Source organism: Haliotis rubra, unplaced genomic scaffold (assembly GCF_003918875.1).
Source record: "Haliotis rubra isolate DU_JTF1 unplaced genomic scaffold, ASM391887v1 Scf102, whole genome shotgun sequence".
Taxonomy (NCBI): domain Eukaryota; kingdom Metazoa; phylum Mollusca; class Gastropoda; order Lepetellida; family Haliotidae; genus Haliotis; species Haliotis rubra.
The window spans coordinates 2,005,190-2,029,588 of NW_025764915.1; the positions used below are offsets into that span (position 1 = coordinate 2,005,190).

The 24,399-nt window shown below is 41.6% G+C and overlaps 1 protein-coding gene across 1 annotated transcript; it reads right to left on the reverse strand.

Annotated features, from left to right (window-relative positions):
• Positions 1-3,762: 3,762 nt before the first annotated feature.
• LOC124270651 (rho GTPase-activating protein 100F-like) lies at positions 3,763-20,886 on the reverse strand. Its single transcript, XM_046705692.1, has 6 exons — positions 19,955-20,886; positions 18,075-18,171; positions 10,144-10,198; positions 8,653-8,863; positions 4,075-7,930; positions 3,763-4,044 (listed from the first exon to the last, which is right to left on the reverse strand). The coding sequence occupies exons 1-5, from the start codon at positions 20,778-20,780 to the stop codon at positions 7,806-7,808; spliced, it is 1,314 nt and encodes a 437-aa protein (XP_046561648.1). The 5' UTR covers positions 20,781-20,886; the 3' UTR covers positions 3,763-4,044; positions 4,075-7,805.
• Between the last annotated feature and the right edge of the window lie 3,513 nt (positions 20,887-24,399).

Consider the following 24,399-nt stretch of genomic DNA (forward strand, 5'->3'; position numbering starts at 1 on the left):
GTGGATTGGTCATTTGTCATAACTGATTCCATAATATTGGTTGAAACCATGATTGGTTGAAAATTAGGAATAAACACTTAATATTTGAAAATTAGGAATAAACACTTAATATATCAAACAAAAAAGTGTCATTTTCACAATCCTTAATTTCACAACATGTCAAGTTAATTTTGGAGGATAGCTCAAAGAGATGCCAGTCCACCAAAGCAGCCAGACCACTGATTCAGGGATATCTACAGCTTTGTGGGGTCACTGTGATCCCTAATTTGTCTACCCATGCCATTCTGTATCACCAGGTCAATGTCTGCTACCTGCGTCACTTCAGTCTTTCCTCTCACAGTAGACTGATCATGCTATGAGTGGTGGTTGACAAGTTCTGAGCCGAGCTATGATGGTGTGAGGTCCACACACATCTGTCAGTAATGTTGTAGGGCCAGGGTCTTGCTGGTGTAGAAGGCTTCCTAATGGTGCTGTAAAACGTCCTCTGAAGAAGAGTGATGGCTTCATCATTATGCTTTCCAAATAGTCCTTTCTTCTTGTTTGGGAAGTCACAGAAATTTGACTAAACCAGATCTGGTGATTAGGGACGATGGAGGCCACAGTCATACACTGTTGCTATAGCAACAACAGATTTGTACACAGGTGCATTACCATGGTGTAACAACACACCTTAACAACTTTTCTGTGATCTTTTTCTCACATATCTTCCAAAGCAGATTGGCCTAATGTTGGCCATTACAGGAGTGATTAGGCAAAGCAATTATATATCGTTTATAAACAGTCTATGTTCAAATTATGAAACTAAAATATAAGGGTTCAGTTCATAGCAGGGCTGAACATGACTTTATGAATATATAAGTCACAATGGTTCTGTGAGCACTTCCTTCTGTATGGTAAACATCAAGCATCTCACACTCCTTGACACGTGAGCCCATGGAATTCTCAGGGAAGGACAACAAACTCAATTTTGTTCATTATAGCTCTTTTTAATTTCACCTCCTTATGAAATTGTTCAAGAGACTGATAATTTGTAGAAACATAGAATATACCATGATTGCAAGCCAGTCTTAATATATAATATATATCTCAGTATTTGTATATGCAGGACTAGGACTGGCTAAAGCAGCCGGGTCAGTATGCAACAACAGATCTGTACATACATTCGTCTTGTGTCATGTGGTGCGATACACAAACATGATGTCATCCACACAACACATTCCATGTATATTCTTTCACTGCTCTCTTCCACTGTCAAGCTTTGTACAAGTTAAGGTTCCACTTCCAGCAGGCAATATGAAATGGAAATAGTCAAAAGGGGAATAGTTTTGTGTAAAATCTCCTGAATTATACCAGGGAGTATTCCTGATTATAGCCATACACCAACCAGAAAATGTTTTGAAAAAATTTCTGTGAAAATTCCTATAGATCTAGTCGTGATGACATACGCTAAACACAAAATAAGACGCAATCAAGGAATATAATCATAATCGTTTCTTAAGATTTTCCACACAATTCAGAAGTTGGAACATTTGTTATTGCTCTGCTGCAATCAAACAGTCATGGCCAGAAACAGTAATCGCACACATAGAACTGAGGGGTTACAGCTGTCTCTCTGACAGGCTGGGTGGCCCATCTACAGGGCCAGGAACAAGGGTTAGAAGGTCTGGCACTCATTATAGGGGATCCAAATATTCTCCTCAAGTGCATAAAGACAAGATTACCCCTCCCAAAACATGATATTGTGTTCCTGGCACATTCCACAGTGCCATGGTATAGGTTCCCCCCTCCCCAACCCATGAGACAACTGCTGAAATATGACTTATCGTAACATTATTGTCCCTTCACGACCCTTCAAAATAGCATTTTTGTCTTTCTTATATTCTATTTTGAAAATCAGAAAAAGATTTGGCAATGATTAAATGCCATCTATTCCATTACACATCTAACAATTATGTACTGTATATTAACAGCTAACACTGAATCTGGGCTGATCCCAGAGCATGGCCCATGTTTCTTGTTTTAAAATGATATTTGCACAAGCCCCCATAATAAATGACAGGTTCCACAAAACCCTGGACCTAGATGTTGGTACCAGCCAGATCTAGACAGCCAATTACACTTGTCATTAACTGGGACGAAAAAGAAATTATGATGCACATTAAAGCAGGTCAGACAATTAAATTCTACCTACACAAAAGGCAAATGACATAAATATTGGCTTGAGTGTAATTTCATCTTTGGCAAACAAAACATATAGCTCATAAATAAAATGATTGATAAAACTGACGAATGTGTTTAATAACAATGCTAACTGCAAGACAACACCACACTGTTGTATACCTTCCAGGAACTGTTGTTGCCTGGAAACAAGCAGCGCTAACAGTCTCACTACTGAGAGCGGTCTAAGTATATCAAGTAAGATATCAAATAAATAAGAAACATGTAAAATAGAAGAAAGAAAAATCTCATGATATGACAGATCTAATATGTAAAATGAACGATAAAATGACTAGATTTCTTGTAAGTAAAAAATATATATAAACAATCCTAAAATAACTTGATCTTGTCCTGAACTAAATAATGAGTATGATATCAATTAAAAAGAAACTTTAATATAATATTAAACCATGACAGAAATATCGTCATGGTAGATGACATCTTACCACCCCGATAAGATTACATGGGTAGGGCCTTACGTCCTTGTTAGAAATATTCCACAACTAGGGACACTAAGATATTACACCTGTGTGTAAAACTGAACCCCAGTCACAGGTGGCACCGTTTTGTTTGTACTACTACTGCCCTCTCCTTCACTGTATACAGACACTTTGTAGGCTTACGCTGATTCCCATGTAGCAGATGTGGTGTTTCCTAAGCTGGTGACTTTGTTGCTGCAATCAACCTCTATTTACCCAGCAGTGAATGGGGACCTGGTCGGATGAGGTTGGAGTGTGTCTTTTAACCTTCTGGAGTCTTACAGACAACATGGTTGTATATTCCTCAGGGAGGTGAGGAGGAAACTAAGTTTACACTATTCCACTGACTGGGGTGATAATGGCATGCTGGTGGTCTTTAGCACATTACAAATATCCTTTTATCAATTATTACTATCATTATCATTTCTGGTACTGACACCTCTATTTACCATGTTATATTCTACTGATATTTATATATGTACAGAAATGAGACAAAATCAAATAATTTTAGATGACTGGAACCAATCTTAATTCTAAATCTCAAAAAAGCTACGATGTTGATCTCTGATCCTATGCGACCAGGAGTAGCAGACATTCTCTCACCCCAGGTGTATACATTCTGCGAGCCACTTTGTAGTCATCCTCGATAATCTCCAGGGTATACGTTACGATCACTCTCCACTATACCCTGGATGCATCCACAGCTTGGCCCGATGATTTTATTACCTTCCTTGGCTGGCTCCGCATTCTCACAGCAGCCAATCAGCTAAGCCGCCGTTACATCCGAGCTTGCCAGTGTCAACAAAGATAGCGGTCACAGTCGCGAAGGTTTCTTCGCAGTGCCACTCAGATTTTTTAGGAAATAATAGAGACAAATTGACAGATCTGAAACTTTCAAAAAAATATATAAAGAATTCCTTCTACCTCTTTCAGAGTACCTCTGCATTAATTGTGTTGCCAAGTTTAAATGGTTAGATAATTTAAGAAGCGAAAGTGAGTTGTGATTCGTTCGCTCAACTTCCCAGCGTAGACACCTGATTGGATAAAAAGCCAGCCAAGGGAGGTAATAAAATCATCGGGCCAAGCCGTGGATGCATCCAGGGTATAGTGTGGAGTGATCGTAACGTATACCCTGGAGATTATCGAGGATGCTTTGTAGTGAGAACACAGAATATTATACATCTGGGTTGGAGAACTGGTGGAATAGTTGACTTACAGTTGAGCCCAAGTAACAACAAACAATACGATGTATAACAAATAGCATAACAAAATAATGGACAAAGTAACAACTGAAACTATATTGCACAAGTAAATAGTAAACTGGATATACGACAACACATCCTCCAACCTGGGGATATACGACAACACATCCTCCAACCTGGGGCTATGGCATCCCATCATAAAACCTAAGACGATGTTGGAACATTTCCGCTGTAATGATGGATTATATACAAAACAAACTAGCTGCAGTTATAACAAATAAGATGAACAAATCACCTCTCATTCAAAACAAGAATATTTGTACATTATAATTGAAATACTTATCACAAACAGAATTAGCAGTTTGGGGGGAGATTGTTGCTTTGGTATAGCTCTCTGTTCCTGATATGGTGGACTTGAAGATAAACTGTGTCATAGTGCTTTACGTAAACAATCATTTGCCTTATAAATAAAATTAATATCCTGTTTAGTAAATCTGGAGAATCTCTAATCTTAAGCACAATCTTGAAAACAGAGTGGTCTAACTATCACTGTCCTAATTTCCCTGGTTTTTGGATTAAATTCATTTTGTTTTTATTTAGTTTCGTGTTTCACAGGTTTGCTGCTGAAAAAAAGTTTCAAGTTAATTTCATTCTGTTAATAAAATTAATAATTAAATTCACCCTGGTTTGAGCTGGATGTTTGCCTGCACTACAGAATGTAAGTCACTGTACCACTGAACTGGATGTTAAGATAGCTTGCTGCAGACAGGTAATAGCATGATCACCGCCCCTGGTGACAATACACCCACTTAACCCTGCATTAAGGCCTATTGATAAACTAAGGCAATAGACTTTTATATTGCACGAGGAAAATATCACACTTCATTATAAACAAGAGCAATTATTACACACAGAAAACAACTTCAACCAACAAAACCAACCAAACCATGATTGTCTCATTTAGTACAGTAACTATCTACACAATCCTGTGTATCCACTACTTGTACGGAGAGGACTGACCATTCTCCACACATGTACAAAGCACAATACAACAGTTCAAACTTATTCTGCTTTAAAATTACCCTAGTTCAACTGTGTTGACATCCAGACTATTTCCCTTTGTTTTGGTTCAAAAAGTGAACTGAGAGCTATTACTGAGCAGCTGGACCCTGACTCACAAGTTTCTACTTCTTCCCAGTATCCATTTGTTCTTCTGTCAGGCTGCTTCAGTATTTAAACTGCAAGTCAGTCGGGGAACAGAAAGCAACAGAAGAGAAGCTAGTTGGATGAGAGTGACAGTGTAAGTCACACAACGTCAACAGGAGACGGACAACATTCATGTGAACCCTCCCCATGTACAACAGAGAGTGTTTGTGTCAGTTCAGCTGCTAAATACTGATTCTTAGCCTTGTATCCACAACCTTCAAGTTTGCATTTGAAACAGGAGCAAACATTAAAGTATATTACAACATTTCAACAATGGCATTGAATAACAGGAGTACATATGTTACAGATGCTAAAACAATTTCTCTTCACTAGTTGTTGTATAAGAATATAGAAAAGTGCAATGATGAACACCACAACCGCTGAATATCGACCACACAGAGATGTGTGTTGGAACGCATGAGACGTTCATCACAGAAACAGTCCAACTGTCGTACACAACTCTTTCTTCATAACAGACAAGGGATCTGGGTAATACAGGCAATTTAAAGTAGTATGATACGCATTATTCTACTAATGATATAACATTCTGAAAACCCCTAAAAATAGACTAATATATTTTGGGTGAAAAGTGCGAATTTCTCATTACTTGACAGTGGCATAAATTTGTATGAGATTCGTAGATCACCTCCAAAACAGATACTTTGCAAATAATGTCCATTACGGATATATTTGAGAAAACAAGCAGCCTTTTTTGATAGTCCCTGGTATAAATATGTGGAGTTATCTCCCTTACATTAACGATGCAAGGTTGGTTCAGATGAAGAATCTGAGGTATTTGTTCCTCTAACTATCCACCCTGTTTCTATATGTATATATATATCTATCTATATGAGAAACACAATCACTGAATTGTTTTGAAATCCTTTGAAATATTCTGATGTTCTGTGAAATGTTTACTGAAAGGTAACAGTCCTAACAGTACTGTATCCATGCAACTATCAAAAAGCAAAAATGACATTCTGTGATAAATAATTTGGAAACAAATGAGTATATCAATATAACATCATTCATGTGACTGTGAAACTGTTTATTGCCGTGATATTGTCAGCAAGGCTGACCGATTGTCGGAAGTGTGACTACGTGTACTGCTAGCGTGCCATTTATCTCCTGTGTCAAGACTGAAGGCTCAGTTCACCATTTATGTAGCTGCTCTCAGAGTATCGCCCTGACTGAAAGTACTCATACTGGTGTGGTCTACCATAGTGGGGTCACAACTGTATCACCACCTCAATCATTTGCCAGATTTGTTTGTTGTGGAATTAAAGAGAAGGACCATGTTCTTTGTATGTCTGACATCATCTACAAATAATCACATGGCTTAATACATATCTTCAAGTATACATGTGCTAATGTTCAACAGCACTTTTTGGAACATTGCTGAAATATCTATAGCACATATTAAACTTCTTTTCTCATTTATAACTTTCTAAAATTCATAAAACATATTCAGTTCCTATATGATAAAAGTTCAAAAAACCTTTACAGTGGGTTTCCTAAAGAGTATTGTTTAATAGATGCCAAAAAGCCATGAGTCTTGCCTAGCTAACATGTGGCCATGTCATCACAGTGCTCTGTGTCTGTATTCCTCGACACTGGAAATCCTTGTACATCATCTGGTAATAAACCCATGAACCCCTCCCCCCCAAAAATTCATTTAATAATACATGCGTTTAAAATGCACAGCAATTCACAATCATGATGTGCTCTGTGCGTATTGTTCCAGCATCAGTCAACAAGAGGTTTCTTGGATGTTGACAAGAGGTTCCATAGACGTTAAATAGCTCTATCACCAACAAACTACATATTCTATTTCTTCCACTAAGGTATGTCCGTATTCCACTTCCACAACCGTTCCTGCTTCAGGCTTCGATGACCCGTATTCATCCAGTATCTCCTACAATACATCTAGAACCCGACTGGGCAGACAAACACTGACTATCTAATCATCAAAAACGTTGAAAGGTGGTATGACTTGACTGAACCTGCTTCACCATCTTCATCTATCATCTAGCTGCAGGGATGGCTAGATTTGGTGTCGATCTGCTGAATGGTCACATGACAGAAGACTCCCAGCAGGGGTGAAGGAGAAGGTGCTAATGGGGGTGGTGGTGATCAGAGTCTGTAGCAGTGATGTCTGCTGCTTCAACTACATGAGATGTCAACAAATTGTCAACAGGTGAGATGGACGAACATTTGCTGAAGACTGCTGCAAAAGCTGTCAATATATTGCACTTTGTCCACTAAATGTGTTGTATAAAATAACAACAGAGTATTCTTCTTTGAAAATTCAGCTTTGTGTATCAATATAGGCGTTTGGTTCTAAAATCAATACAAAAGTGAGGTTCATAGTCTGATGTCCATTCATCAGATGATCTTAGCAATAAACAATGTCCACTGGTTTCTGGACACACACACAAACATCAACACTATGGCATGTACAGGCGATGAAAGCAGGCCAAAGGACCCACAATACACACTCACCCAGAATACAGAGCAACTCACATAGTTGTACACTAGAAACATAATGTCATATTGGCAGTGTTGGTTTGGAACTTTGGATGACCTCGCCTCACAGCGTCTTTAATTCTACAAGCTGAGTCCAAGACAATAGTCAAAGCCACTAGTCTGAGGCAACATACGGCTGAAGCTTCTAGTCTGTGTCTGTGATAACAGATGTTTCTTAGTCTCCATCCATTGCGATACGCTCCTGCCGTGGCTGACTCTCAGATGACTCTGCTGTGGTGCCGCCGCCGGAACCCGTCTCCACGGAAACCACAGTGTCAGCAGTTGATGACTTGGATGTGCCTGCAAAATTTAATACACTAATTAGTTAAAAATATGTGTTACCGTGTGACTTGTGAAGTTTGAAGAAGAAAAGCCAAAGAACAAAGTAGGGAATCAAAATGTTAATTAGGGCAGCAAATGGGCAACGAGCCGTGGTCAGTTCCTGTTTCAACAAGCCATCTATGATTGTTGGAACTCCCATATAACACAGCCATAGTTGTTATCCTGTCCAAGAACCAGGGCCCTTATTCTCTAAACGTTCATAGCCCTAAGAATTCGTAATTTTGATTGTAGCCAATGTGTTAAGAATGGGCTTAAAAGGTCGTAGGGCTACGAACGTTTCGAGAATAGCTAGCCTGGAGAACTAGCAAGGACATCTTACTGGAGTTAAGACTGGCTTATAATGAGTCTTGTGTAACAAAGTCATGTCCCTTGGGTATGTCAGAAGCTTATGACTGTAGGTTCAGATCGCAGTTTGTCTCCATTATGTTTCTGGGTGTGTCAGCACCATGCGTGCTCATTGGTTTCACCCATGTGGTGAGTGACTGAGAACTGCACCACTCTGGGTTTTCCTCACCCAGTAAGCTGACACACTGTGATGTGACTGGAATGCTGCGCCCCACACACTTACTCCACAAAGATCTGTTAGTGCTACACTGTCCAAACCCCTCTCTTCCAGCACAGATCTATGTTAATCCTAATGGTGTTCTGTAGACCCTGGAGAGCAAACAATACCATCTTACTTGTGTTGCTGCCATTGTCCCAGATCTGCAAGAGGTAGAGTAGGACCTCGATGTGCTTCTTGAAGTCGAGGGCTGCGTCTGTGGAGGTGGCGGGTGAGGGACACAGAAGCGCTGGGCCCAGACAGATGGCTAGGTTCTCCAGTGTCATCTTGTTCTTGTCCGAGTTTGACGCTACTCGCTTCAGGTGGTTCAACACAACTGTCATTGTGTCCTGCGGAAAAAAAAGACATTCTCAAAATAGTGCACAGAAAATTGCAATAGTTTGTTTCTTATTAAATGGGAATTTAATGCATCACAGTATGTGGCGAGACTAAATAAGTGGCATCCTAGCTCTATGGAGCTCTAAGTCATTGCCTCACTTATCAGTCACTGATTGATTGAAAATAATGAAAAACAACATCTAAATGTCTGTTCATTATTAGGTTTATTCCTACATAAAAGTGAAGACTGAATCATTAAATTAACCATACACAATCCCCATGGCTGTTTATGTGATGTCGCACTACGCTGGTGCATATACTTAATTTCCCATTGTTCTCTCCCCGACCGCGTCATACCAAAAGACGTTAACATATGGTACTTGTTGGTCCCTGCCTGGCGCTCGGCATTAATGGGTACAACAAGGACTGGTCGGCTCGGAGTCGGTACAATGTGTCTGAGTGGGGTGTTCATGCTTCACTGCGGCATGGTATCTCAGTGGGCTAGCACTATAAAACCAGCTTAAGTCTGGGCTAGTACAAGCAGCCGCACATACACATACACACGCATGCACGTCATCATATGAGCGAAATATTCTCAAGCATGACGTAAAACCCAATTTCACCTCACCTCACCTCACCCATTGTTCTCAGTTGACCCCCTTTGGTCATTGTCCATGTTGATCTTGCATTGATAAACGAATATATCAGCAAATCAATAAGGAAGTATATACTACTATCCCCAGTTAACCCTCTCAGTTAACAGTTTCTTCTCAATCAGGTAATAAGAATACAATTAGATATGAACAGTTCATGAGCAAAGAGGGCTTTTGAGTGAAAATATCAAAACGTACAACAGGAAACTAGTTATATGTTATTTGATAAAACCAGACCCCACATAATAGGTTATTATTATATATTATATGGTCTCTGATAAAACCAAGCTTACCCGGTAACAATCTAAACAAGAAACCAAACTTGTTATTATGCTTATTATTTTTGCATACAGAATAGCTGACTTGGTCAGTTGCTTCTTGTCCAATTTGTTCTTTATGAGTAGGTCTATTGACCCTATTTTTAGTCTATTGACTGGGTTTTCCAGGCAAATTGTGGTATATGCAGTATCGAGATACATAATGTATCATAATTTCTGCATCAAGATATGTACCATACTGTTTTACACCTGCATCCTGACATCCCTACAGACAACATCATCTAATTTGAACGCCTTCCTTGGACTGCACAGATAACATCTTCCTGTGACTGCCGATAACATCCTCCGAATCCAACCCACAACTCCTGTGGCTTCACGTGACTGCAACCACACCCAGCACATCTTCCTCCTCAGGCTACAGATAACATTAACCACACACTCAAACATTCACTGAAAAATCTATATGATCACAACAGGAGGATTTAAACAATTGTACCACAAGAAACCAATGATGGGATAGTTTAAAAAGTGGAAATGTAATTTCCTTGCCAGAGAAGAGTTTTTCCTGTCATGTGGACCCAAGAGGAAATTGAACATGTGCTTCTTTCTAATGCCCCTACCCTATGCACCTGACAGTGATGGGACTGTGCAAGCTCTGGGAAACATCCCCGCAATCATAAACTAACTCCCATCAAACAGCCTGGCAGACATTAGTGGGCAAAGTTGTCGCTCTGGGTGATGTAACAGAAACAAAGGTGTGACCTGCAAGTCATCAGATGCCACTGCTGACTACAGTGTGTGACCTTTTTGCTCTGGTTGAAACAGGATATAGCAGCAGATGGAGCTGTGGTGATCGCTGTGTTGTGATACAGACTATGTACTTTAGTCAAACCTTGTACGCTGTGGTGATCGCTGTGTTGTGATACAGACTAAGTACTTCAGTCAGACCTTGTACGCTGTGGTGATCGCTGTGTTGTGATACAGACTATGTACTTCAGTCAGACCTTGTACGCTGTGGTGATTGCTGTGTTGTGATACAGACTATGTACTTCAGTCAGACCTTGTACGCTGTGGTGATTGTACGCTGTGTTGTGATACAGACTATGTACTTCAGTCAGACCTTGTATGCGCTGTGGTGATCGCTGTGTTGTGATACAGACTATGTACTTCAGTCAAACCTTGTACGCTGTGGTGATCGCTGTGTTGTGATACAGACTAAGTACTTCAGTCAGACCTTGTACGCTGTGGTGATCGCTGTGTTGTGATACAGACTATGTACTTCAGTCAGACCTTGTACGCTGTGGTGATCGCTGTGTTGTGATACAGACTATGTACTTCAGTCAGACCTTATGCGGCTGTGGTGATCGCTGTGTTGTGATACAGACTATGTACTTCAGTCAGACCTTATGCGGCTGTGGTGATTGCTGTGTTGTGATACAGACTATGTACTTCAGTCAGACCTTGTACGCTGTGGTGATCGCTGTGTTGTGATACAGACTATGTACTTCAGTCAGACCTTGTATGCTGTGGTGATCGCTGTGTTGTGATACAGACTATGTACTTCAGTCAGACCTTGTACGCTGTGGTGATCGCTGTGTTGTGATACAGACTATGTACTTCAGTCAGACCTTGTACGCTGTGGTGATCGCTGTGTTGTGATACAGACTATGTACTTTCAGTCAGACCTTGTAAGCTGTGGTGATCGCTGTGTTGTGATACAGACTATGTACTTTCCAGTCGCTGTGATGATCGCTGTGTTGTGATACAGACTTGTATGCTGTGGTGAAGCTGTGTTGTGATACAGACTATGTACTTCAGTCAGACCTTGTACGCTGTGGTGATTGCTGTGTTGTGATACAGACTATGTACTTCAGTCAGACCTTGTACGCTGTGGTGATCGCTGTGTTGTGATACAGACTATGTACTTCAGTCAGACCTTGTACGCTGTGGTGATCGCTGTGTTGTGATACAGACTATGTACTTCAGTCAGACCTTGTACGCTGTGGTGATCGCTGTGTTGTGATACAGACTATGTACTTCAGTCAGACCTTGTACGCTGTGGTGATCGCTGTGTTGTGATACAGACTATGTACTTCAGTCAGACCTTGTATGCTGTGGTGATCGCTGTGTTGTGATACAGACTATGTACTTCAGTCAAACCTTGTATGCTGTGGTGATCGCTGTGTTGTGATACAGACTATGTACTATAGTCAAACCTTGTATGCTGTGGTGATCGCTGTGTTGTGATACAGACTTTGTACTTCAGTCAAACCTTGTATCCTTTGAATTAGGATGGAGCTGTGGTGATTGCTGTGTTGTGATACAGACTATGTACTTCAGTCAAACCTTGTATCCTTTGAGATTAGGATGGAGCTGTGGTGATTGCTGTGTTGTGATACAGACTATGTACTTCAGTCAAACCTTGTATGCTGTGAGTTAGGGGACCCAAAGTTAAAGGAAATTATACATTACCTTGGTACCAGTAAAACAAATTTTGATATATTTCTATATGATCTCTGTAAATGTAATATTTAGAAATCAAATATTTCCCATACTGTGAATATGACATTGGACTGAGTAGGGCTTTTGCTGGTTTACTGATATTCTAGCTTAGTGGAGGCATATCAGAATCATCATATATCATTCACATGTGAAGAATTGAACACAGGTTCTGTCACACTGGTACCAGGTTCTCAGATTCCCAAGCAGTGTTTCTATGATGTGATCAGATAATAACATAAGATTCCTTAGCCAAGGCATGGCTATGTATATTTAGATACAACACAAACTCTATATGTTAACTTTACCAAACAAATATTAGCTTGAATATTAACTTAGTTTGTTATGATATACAGCCTTATCTGTAATCCACTCTCATTGGTCCCAGAGCATACCCCCATATATCCTGCATGAAGCTGTTATAACAGAATGATATTACACATAATGATTGAGGAGATGACATAACATGTTTACCACGCCGACTGGTGAGAAAGCAAAGTCAATGGCTGGCAGCAGATTCCCCTAGGTTACAACTGGTGTAATTACAGGAATATAGCTGAAACTGAGCAGTGTTACTGTATACAGGCCCAACTACGCACTGAATACATGAATACTCTAGCCTCACATTACATTGATTACAGTAGAGTCATCAAAGGAGCTCCCATCTCATTTCCTGTATCTGACTGGAACATAATTGAGGAAATATTAATAACAGAGCACAAAGAAGCTGCCCTTACACTAATCATACTGCCAAGAAGGCTTTAGCTCAACTGACGATGCTCATGATGATATGTCACATTGGCACCTGTAGTTAGCAATACAGGAGGGTCAAGATGGGGTGGGTCCTTATATGTCATACAGCGACAAGTAGTTGTATCCTCGTGGAATACAGGAGGGTCAAGATGGGGTGGGTCCTTATATGTCATACAGGGACAAGTAGTTGTATCCTCGTGGAATACAGGAGGGTCAAGATGGGGTGGGTCCTTATATGTCATACAGGGACAAGTAGTTGTATCCTCGTGGAATACAGGAGGGTCAAGATGGGGTGGGTCCTTATATGTCATACAGGGACAAGTAGTTGTATCCTCGTGGAATACAGGAGGGTCAAGATGGGGTGGGTCCTTATATGTCATACAGGGACAAGTAGTTGTATCCTCGTGGAATACAGGAGGGTCAAGATGGGGTGGGTCCTTATATGTCATACAGGGACAAGTAGTTGTATCCTGGTGGAGGGTCAAGATACAGGGTCCTTATATGGTCACAAGTAGATCCCTCGGGAATGGAGGGTCCTGGGGTGGGTCCTTATATGTCATACAGGGACAAGTAGTTGTATCCTCGTGGAATACAGGAGGGTCAAGATGGGGTGGGTCCTTATATGTCATACAGGAGGGTCAAGATGGGGACAAGTAGTTGTATCCTCGTGGAATACAGGAGGGTCAGGGGGGTCAAGATGGGGTGGGTCAGGAGGGTCAAGATGGGGTGGGTATGTCATACAGGGACAAGTAGTTGTATCCTCGTGGAATACAGGAGGGTCAAGATGGGGTGGGTCCTTATATGTCATACAGGGACAAGTAGTTGTATCCTCGTGGAATACAGGAGGGTCAAGATGGGGTGGGTCCTTATATGTCATACAGGGACAAGTAGTTGTATCCTACTGGAAATACAGGAGGGTCAAGATGGGGTGGGTCCTTATATGTCATACAGGGACAAGTAGTTGTATCCTCGTGGAATACAGGAGGGTCAAGATGGGGTGGGTCCTTATATGTCATACAGGGACAAGTAGTTGTATCCTCGTGGGAATACAGGAGGGTCAAGATGGGGTGGGTCCTTATATGTCATACAGGGACAAGTAGTTGTATCCTCGTGGAATACAGGAGGGTCAAGATGGGGTGGGTCCTTATATGTCATACAGGACAAGTGGGTCCTGGGGTGGGTCCTTATATGTCATACAGGGACAAGTAGTTGTATCCTCGTGGAATACAGGAGGGTCAAGATGGGGTGGGTCCTTATATGTCATACAGGGACAAGTAGTTGTATCCTCGTGGAATACAGGAGGGTCAAGATGGGGTGGGTCCTTATATGTCATACAGGGACAAGTGTATCCTCGTTACAGGAGGGTATCCTTATATGTCATGGGAATAGTTGTATCAGGAGGGTCAAGATGGGGTGGGTCCTTATATGTCATACAGGGACAAGTAGTTGTATCCTAAAGTGGAATACAGGAGGGTCAAGATGGGGTGGGTCCTTATATGTCATACAGGGACAAGTAGTTGTATCCTAAGTGGAATACAGGAGGGTCAATATGGGGTGGGTCCTTATATGTCATACAGGGACAAGTAGTTGTATCCTCGTGGAATACAGGAGGGTCAAGATGGGGTGGGTCCTTATATGTCATACAGGGACAAGTAGTTGTATCCTAAGTGGAATACAGGAGGGTCAAGATGGGGTGGGTCCTTATATGTCATACAGGGACAAGTAGTTGTATCCTCGTGGAATACAGGAGGGTCAAGATGGGGTGGGTCCTTATATGTCATACAGGGACAAGTAGTTGTATCCTCGTGGAATACAGGAGGGTCAAGATGGGGTGGGTCCTTATATGTCATACAGGGACAAGTAGTTGTATCCTCGTGGAATACAGGAGGGTCAAGATAGGGTGGGTCCTTATATGTCAGGGACAGGTATCCTCGAGGGTTGGGTGGGTCCTCATGTGGAATCAGGAGTCATACAGGGCTAAGTAGTATCAAGATGGGGTGGGTCCTTATATGTCATACAGGGACAAGTAGTTGTATCCTCGTGGAATACAGGAGGGTCAAGATGGGGTGGGTCCTTATATGATGGGGTGGGTCCTTATATGTCATACAGGGACAAGTAGTTGTATCCCTCGTGGAATACAGGAGGGTCAAGATGGGGTGGGTCCTTATATGTCATACAGGGACAAGTAGTTGTATCCTCGTGGAATACAGGAGGGTCAAGATGGGGTGGGTCCTTATATGTCATACAGGGACAAGTAGTTGTATCCTCGTGGAATACAGGAGGGTCAAGATGGGGTGGGTCCTTATATGTCATACAGGGACAAGTAGTTGTATCCTCGTGGAATACAGGAGGGTCAAGATGGGGTGGGTCCTTATATGTCATACAGGGACAAGTAGTTGTATCCTCATATGGAATACAGGAGGGTCAAGATGGGGTGGGTCCTCATATGTCATACAGGGACAAGTAGTTGTATCCTCGTGGAATACAGGAGGGTCAAGATGGGGTGGGTCCTCATATGTCATACAGGGACAAGTAGTTGTATCCTCGTGGAATACAGGCAGGGTCAAGATGGGGTGGGTCCTCATATATGTCATACAGCGACAAGTAGTTGTATCCTCAATGGAATACAGGAGGGTCAAGATGGGGTGGGTCCTTATATGTCATACAGCGACAAGTAGTTGTATCCTCGTGGAATACAGGAGGGTCAAGATGGGGTGGGTCCTTATATGTCATATGTCATCCCTCGTGGAATACAGGGTCATGACAATGTCATACAGGGACAAGTAGTATCCTCGTGGAATACAGGAGGGTCATGATGGGGTGGGTCCTCATATGTCATACAGCGACAAGTAGTTGTATCCTCGTGGAATACAGGAGGGTCATGATGGGGTGGGTCCTCATATGTCATACAGGGACAAGTAGTTGTATCCTCGTGGAATACAGGAGGGTCATGATGGGGTGGGTCCTCATATGTCATACAGGGACAAGTAGTTGTATCCTCGTGGAATACAGGAGGGTCATGATGGGGTGGGTCCTCATATGTCATACAGCGACAAGTAGTTGTATCCTCGTGGAATACAGGAGGGTCATGATGGGGTGGGTCCTCATATGTCATACAGGGACAAGTAGTTGTATCTTCGTGGAATACAGGAGGGTCATGATGGGGTGGGTCCTGATATGTCATACAGGGACAAGTAGTTGTATCCTCGTGGAATACAGGAGGGTCAAGATGGGGTGGGTCCTCATATGTCATACAGGGACAAGTAGTTGTATCCTCGTGGAATACAGGAGGGTCATGATGGGGTGGGTCCTCATATGTCATACAGCGACAAGTAGTTGTATCCTCGTGGAATACAGGAGGGTCATGATGGGGGTGGGTCCTCATATGTCATACAGCGACAAGTAGTTGTATCCACGTGGAATACAGGAGGGTCATGATGGGGGTGGGTCCTGATATGTCATACAGGGACAAGTAGTTGTATCCTCGTGGAATACAGGAGGGTCAAGATGGGGTGGGTCCTCATATGTCATACAGGGACAAGTAGTTGTATCCTCGTGGAATACAGGAGGGTCATGATGGGGGTGGGTCCTCATATGTCATACAGGGACAAGTAGTTGTATCCTCGTGGAATACAGGATGATAATGTATGTGGCATGGGTTTTACATGTCAAAACAGGTAATCATCAGGTTAGGTGATTCAATAGAGTCATGAATATGTGGGTAATTATATATCAACATGGGAACCTATCATTAGGTCTTCATGGAGTGCAGTTGTTGAGGCACTGAACCCTGTAAGACAGTCATTGTGAGGCACTGAACCCTGTAAGACAGTCATTGTGAGGCACTGAACCCTGTAAGACAGTCATTGTGAGGCACTCAACCCTGTAAGACAGTCATTGTGAGGCACTCAACCCTGTAAGACAGTCATTGGGAGGCACTCAACCCTGTAAGACAGTCATTGGGAGGCACTGAACCCTGTAAGACAGTCATTGGTGAGGCACTGAACCCTGTAAGACAGTCATTGGTGAGGCACTCAACCCTGTAAGACAGTTATTGGTGAGGCACTGAGCCACATTAGACAGTTGTTGCCATGACAATGTCATCCAGTGTGACCCCAGTGATAGGGAATTGGTTGACAACTTGTGATGGCATCTGTGCAGTGATATGCTCCATACTTCTCAGATCTCTGACAATGGAACTGGATAATAATTAACACAGCTGTAAGGCTGCAACCTCTCCTTCTACTGAGACTAGGCCCAATGGAAAGCCTCCAGATATCTTCAAGTCTCCTTTCATGATTGCTAGCAGCGATCCCGTCCTGTCATCAGGCTCTCCTTTTATCTTTCCCCATCTCATCTACAGCATTCCTCAAGTCTAACATAAACCAATAGCTGAGAAACTTCATAACCGACCGGGCAAAATAAAGAAACAGGTCATGTGTTCTGACATGACTGCTTCAACAATAACACCTAAATACTCTACATGATACAAGGTTGTTATAGGAAATTACAGGAATAAATTCAAGTCATATTTGTGGTTCAGGAATTTGCTGACAAAAGAAATGTAATTTGGAAAGCATGGACATGTTATCTGTTTTGAGCAGTATAATCTCTGCATAGTGGATATCTGTGTCTGTACGGAGTGCCTGGTGTTGTCCCACTGTATTCCTTAGCAGATCATCGTCACCAGTAATTACAGTGATCATCTAACAACCACATCACTGCAGGGAGATCAACGCTGTTCATGGTTAGAAAGTCCATGTATTTTAGTGCTGATGGCACAGTTAAAATCGTAATGGTGCGATGGAAATAAGTTCCCAGTGCCAAAAGGGCAGTTAGAAATACTTTAATAACAATAATAAGGACAAATAAACATCACATAAGCCATGAACACATGGGACTTCAACATTATTCTTGTAAATCCTTGCAAGGTGAAAGATAAAACAGATCAGTAATAACAAACATGACACTCACTTGGTTGGCTTTGGGAAGGCACTCTAGAATACTGAGCATGAGTGTGGCGCTTCCTTCAGGGTCACTGGGGAGACGCCACGCTCAGTGCGTCCAACAGCATCTGGTAGAGGGCATTGGTGAACAGAGGTTCTGGCAGTTCTCGAAGGTAATCCTTCAGCACACCTGCAGAAATGACGGACAGTCAATGAAATCTGACTGGAGGAACCATATAGAAATCAGTAGGTGATAGCGAAAGTGGACATCCAGTTGATGTTGTCAATAACATCCAATCTTTTATGCAAATGTTTGTTTTGAAGATTCTCCATTCCACATTGTCTGTATAACAATATCCCCCCAGACCTGATGATGGTCTGATGAATCTGGAAAAATTCTTGTTAGTTTATTTGTTTGAGTTGAATGTGAGGGGCAGCAAATGACTGCAGCACTTATACGTTGTCAGATGTTAACTGGAAGTGATGTAGTGCAACCTCCCCTGGTTCTTGTTTACATACACAACAAAAAGTTTCTGGATGTAAGAGTTTCTAGAAGGTTATCTGCACATTGATACATATTTAAGAAATTATAACTGTACCAAGGATCTTCAGACTTTTGTCGGGCCAGTTACTTATTGATGATGCCACGTGTTTGACAAACGATTTGTTGGCAAATCACAAGTTACAGGATCCTACTGTGAACTAGCAAACAGCAGCTCTCCGAATATATTCCATCTGACCAAACATGGCCAGCTGAAACATGCTAACATAGACAAAAAATGGCACTGGCTAAAAAGTGTACTGAGCATAGCCGAGATCTGATTTTCTGAAATTCCTGGAGTAAGACAATTTTATTGATCAGTTCAAACAAGAATGTGTGATCATGTGTGATAGTCAGCATCGCGACCCCAAAAGTACATTCTACCCCATTGTTTCTTCTACTGACTTTTAAGAGAACTGCACACTGCATCCCTTGTGATCATCATACATATATTCCTCTACAGAAGTTAAGGATATCCTTGAAACTACTGTTGTTAAGCTGGTATGACAGGTAACTGTTGTAGTTTGAAACAATCAGGTGTTCTGCAACATCTCTTGGGGAGTATATTTGAGTAGTTTAGGTAATCCACATGGAAAACAGGTAGGTGAAAATATCCCCCGATTTGAAACAAATTGTGAGAGAGAACCAACCTATAAATATGAACAGATTTCTATGGTGGTGTGGTGTGGTGTGGTGTGGTGTGGTGTGGTGTGGTGTGGTGTGGTGTGGTGTGGTGTGGTGTGGTGTGGTGTGGTGTGGTGTGGTGTGGTGTGGTGTGGTGTGGTGTGAGTGTGTGAGTTTGTGAGTGTGTGTGTGTGCGTGCATGCATGTGTGTGTGCGCGCGCACACTGGTCACTGTAAGGTCACTAATAGTCCTCTATCAATGCTGTTTAGTGTTAGTGTTAGTGTGCAAGTGGACATCTAGTACAAGAAGTATTCCATCATGATAGGACCAAACAAGGCTATAAACTGTCACAATAGATGAGGTCTCAAGCATAAACAAAACCACTGAATCAGCAGTTTGTTAAATAAACATCTCAAACAAACTGATGAATTTGAAAATTGAACAGTGTTGCTTTGAATTATGTTCTTAAGTACTTTCAACATGATCAATAACATCATGACATATAATGACAGTGCTCCAACTGAATCACAGTCATCTATCCAGAGAAACTCAAAATCAATTCACAGTATTCCACATGCTACACTACAGATGTTTAGACAGTGAACAGCTTTAAGAAGGTAAATAAACCTGACTTGCAATTATTACTGAAAAACATTTTCAATGATTTTTAAACAAAGTTGGAACCCTACTGCTTGGTCACAAAAACCTTAAATAATTGTGTATTGTATAACCTAAATATTCACCAAAATGTTTAGGTATTCTAGGCAATTATTATGGCAAATATAGGAAAATATATGGAAAATGTACCTGTGATGACATGGACATCAGACACATTTTCTGGAGACAGATCCACTGCCTGTGCGTTCTTCTCAAAGGCCTCCCTGAGTAGTACCTTGCGTCTGGCTGACCCACACAGTCGGTATATGCCTATTGTCTCCAGCCCCCTCCTCTCGATCTCCTCAATACACTTGTGGACAAGGAGTGGCACGTTCAGAATAGACTTCTCCCTCTGAATCACTGTCTCAAGGTCCACCCCGAACAGCGCGTTTTTCTTCACAGAAGGAAGACGCTGTAGAGACACTGCAGGTTCCTTGTACAACATTGCCACAAACAGAATACCCTTAGGTTCCATTTTTATTGCCACAAACTTCTTCTGCCCACTGAGAACATACCCTGGCAGGAGGACAGACCCATGAAAACACAGTCTATGTTTGTAGTTAGGATCCCAGTGGTATATAAGAAATGACACTTCCTTCGAATCTTCCAACTCTACATCAAACGCTTCATCCCAATCAAAATTAATAGCACCAGTGCGTATCATTGTCCTTGCTTTGTTTATAGAGTCCACAGCCACAACACAGTACAAGTCACGTAGACTTGTCTTCGAAGACTTGAGCCCCTGACCAGACATTACATGAATACCTAACAAGCCATCCAACCCTGAAGTCCTACTGATTTCCACACGCTTTCGTATATCAGCCTTATAAGGTTCAAACTCACTGTAGGGTATATGCAGAGGCTTTTTAGTGAACTGTAGGTCCCTGAACCTGCTTGCCGGCCTGATGCCCCCTTCCAGGCCACTGCTTTGTGAGGTAGAGATGGGCAAGCCCCCTGCCACGCCCCCTGCCACCATGCTGCCCCGTCCTGCACCCTGACCAGGAGGACCAAACCTCTGTTCTGGAGATGACTCCGTGATTCATCACCAGGAGTTTGTTGGTAGGGTGGTCTGAATACAAGTCCTGAAGAATCTGCACTTGTCTTGCGAGCAAGTCTGGCATGGATGTTGCCTGGTGTCTGGGTGGCGGCAACTGACTTGCGAACTGGGAGAGGTGAAGCTCGTCCACTGCTGCTCCTCTGTCCGTAGTCATCAGAGACATTGCCATCAGATGCCCTTCCTCCAGCAATACCCGATGAACCTAGAAGAAAGGAAGTCAAGATTAAAACCCAAAATGAAGATGGGCAATATTAGGCAGCTATAATATGACCTAGTTCTCACATAGACTAACATAGTTGGACATGTTAGAAAGGCGAGATCTGATGTGGGTTATACACACTGCTATAACTGCATCCCACCACAGAAAGGCGAGATCTGATGTGGGTTATACACACTGCTATAACTGCATCCCACCACAGAAAGGCGAGATCTGATGTGGGTTATACACACTGCTATAACTGCATCCCACCACAGAAAGGCGAGATCTGATGTGGGTTATACACACTGCTATAACTGCATCCCACCACAGAAAGGCGAGATCTGATGTGGGTTATACACACTGCTATAACTGCATCCCACCACAGAAAGCGAGATCTGATGTGGGTTATACACACTGCTATAACTGCATCCCACCACAGAAAGGCGAGATCTGATGTGGGCTATACACACTGATATAACTGAATCCCACCACAGAAAGGCGAGATCTGATGTGGGTTATACACACTGCTATAACTGCATCCCACCACAGATAGGCGAGATCTGATGTGGGTTATACACACTGCTATAACTGCATCCCACCACAGAAAGGCGAGATCTGATGTGGGTGATACACACTGCTATAACTGCATCCCACCACAGATAGGCGAGATCTGATGTGGGCTATACACACTGATATAACTGCATCCCACCACAGAAAGGCGAGATCTGATGTGGGTTATACACACTGCTATGACTGCATCCCACCACAGAAGGCATCAACATGTTCAACATGTCTGTATATTAGTCTTATATGTCAGACCTATATTTGTTTAACTTCAGATATAAATTTGTTTGTGCAAAGAATAATATATTTGTGGTTTGCAACCTAATGGAGTTAAAAGAGAAGAAAATGTGATCAAAAGCAGTACATAAAGTATATACCATTACAACAGAAGTCCAGGCTAAATATGGCTTAGTAATAACATGCTGTACAAACTTCCGCAGTTGTCTTGGCACAGATGAACCTGAACTTTTAAACTCTTCCAAAGTATTCCACAACACTTAATCAGAATCCTCTGATGTTTCTCGCAGACAAGTATATATAAGATGTTTTAGAGCGTGTATGAATTAAAGATGGTCGACAAGAGTAAGGTCTGCCTTCGTTCATGCATCAGCTAACTTTGTGTAGATCAGCAATTAGGAGATATATTGGTAATTCAAGTTGTAAATAATTGAGTGGTCTTGTTAATCCAGGGTGATCTATTTTCTGCCAGAATAATTCATGATGTCACCAAGGTAACCATGATTGATTGTGGTGAGTGCTTAACACCAGATTCGTCTAAATAATGGTCGACAAACGCCACACACCAGCAATACATACAGACCCCCAGAACAAGTCTGTATTCACAGTTCTTCAGTAACCTACCCTATGAAATATACACAGATGTAGGTAAGGAATCACAATATAGGGACATGTCAATATCTTGTACTGATGCCCAAACAACCCTGTAGCATCATGTCCTTGATGGGGACAGATTCATACAGATATGGAATATTAAAATGCAAGACCTTTTCAGGGCATTTTAGTGATTTCAATGGCTTTTCAAAGATGACATAAATAAATCAGGGCTTTTCAAGAGGGACCTTAAGATTCAGGTTGTTTTCAAGCCTGCATGAACCTTGGAGACATATCTGCACTCAAGAGACAGCTCCAGTATCATGTGGTGACCAGGGTGTCCTATCATCCTGGTTACCTGGGCGCCAGGTCATACTGATGACATGAAACTACATCATTGGAAGTAACTGTTTCAACAATATATTTTCTCGAGATGGATGTAATTCAATCCAACGTATTCAGCACCAACATGACTGAGGGTGACATGGCTGAGAGTGTGTTTCAATATTGTATAACTGATAACAATTGGACAAAATAACAATTCATTTGTCAAAGGCCTGAAAAAGAAAGTTTGAATTCAAGCTTTTATGTTATATTGAATAACAATTATATCACACATGTATAATGACTGTACACAATGCAAAATGTTGCATAAAAGTTAATCCCAGTTGGCGCTTATCTTCAGCATGATTAGTGAAATTATAACTAATTAGTGAATACCATAACTGATTAGTGAATACCATAACTGATTAGTGAAACTATAACTAATTAGTGAAAACCATCACTGATTAGTGCAAACCATCACTGATTAGTGAAACAATAACTAATTAGTGAAACTATAACTAATTAGTGCAAACCATCACTGATTAGTGAAACTATAACTAATTAGTGAAACTATAACTAATTAGTGATTACAATAACTGATTAGTGAAACAATAACTAATTAGTTAAACTATAACTAATTAGTGAAAACCATCACTGATTAGTGAAATTATAACTGATTAGTGAAAACCATCACTGATTAGTGAAACTATAACTAATTAGTGGAAACCATCACTGATTAGTGAAACTATAACTGATTAGTAAAACTCTAACTGATTAGTGAAAACCATAACTGATAAGGGAAATTATAACTGATCGGCTATCTGAAAATTTTAGAAATCAAAATAGAGTAAGAGGAAGGACATATTACACTTGCCTAAAACCAATTGATCCAAGGAAGAACCCTCCACTAACAGGCTGAGTTTACGAACCCATTCTATGAAGCAAATCACCACTGGTGATATTCAAAACAAGCTTTGTGAAAGCTATCGATAAAGATACGAAGGTTGCTATGTTATCAACAACAATGGCCATGTATTATCTGATGGGCTGCCTCCATGTAGATACATGTGTGGGTTTGTGGCAAAAATTGATATCTATCCTCCAGCAGCACACATCGCAATTTTGCAAATTTGTTTGGTATTAAACTCCATTGTGGCATTGATGTGATGTGGTTTCCATCAATGAGGTGTCACTGGTGCAGCATCAGCCTATCCTGATTCCTGTATTGACCAGATGGAGGTATTGTTGCAGATCAATATTTAATCTACATGACAAGTTGGCGGGAGAAGCGGAGAAGCACCAGTGTGAGGTGGACAGAGCTGTTGTCACAGCAGACAATACAGAGAATTTACTTCATGTCCGTTGGTTTGGCTTCCTGACAAATACCAGCCTCCCTGATACAGCATGATGCTCCATGTCAGGCCTTTCACAGTACAAATAACATAATTGCCATGTGAGGCACATTTAAATACCTCTTACAGTGTAAACAACACCCCTTGCTATGTTAAAAATCACATGTAGCCCTCTTACAGTGTAAACAACACCCTTGCTATGTTAAAAATCACATGTAGCCCTCTTACAGTGTAAACAACACCCTTTGCTATGTTAACAATCACATGT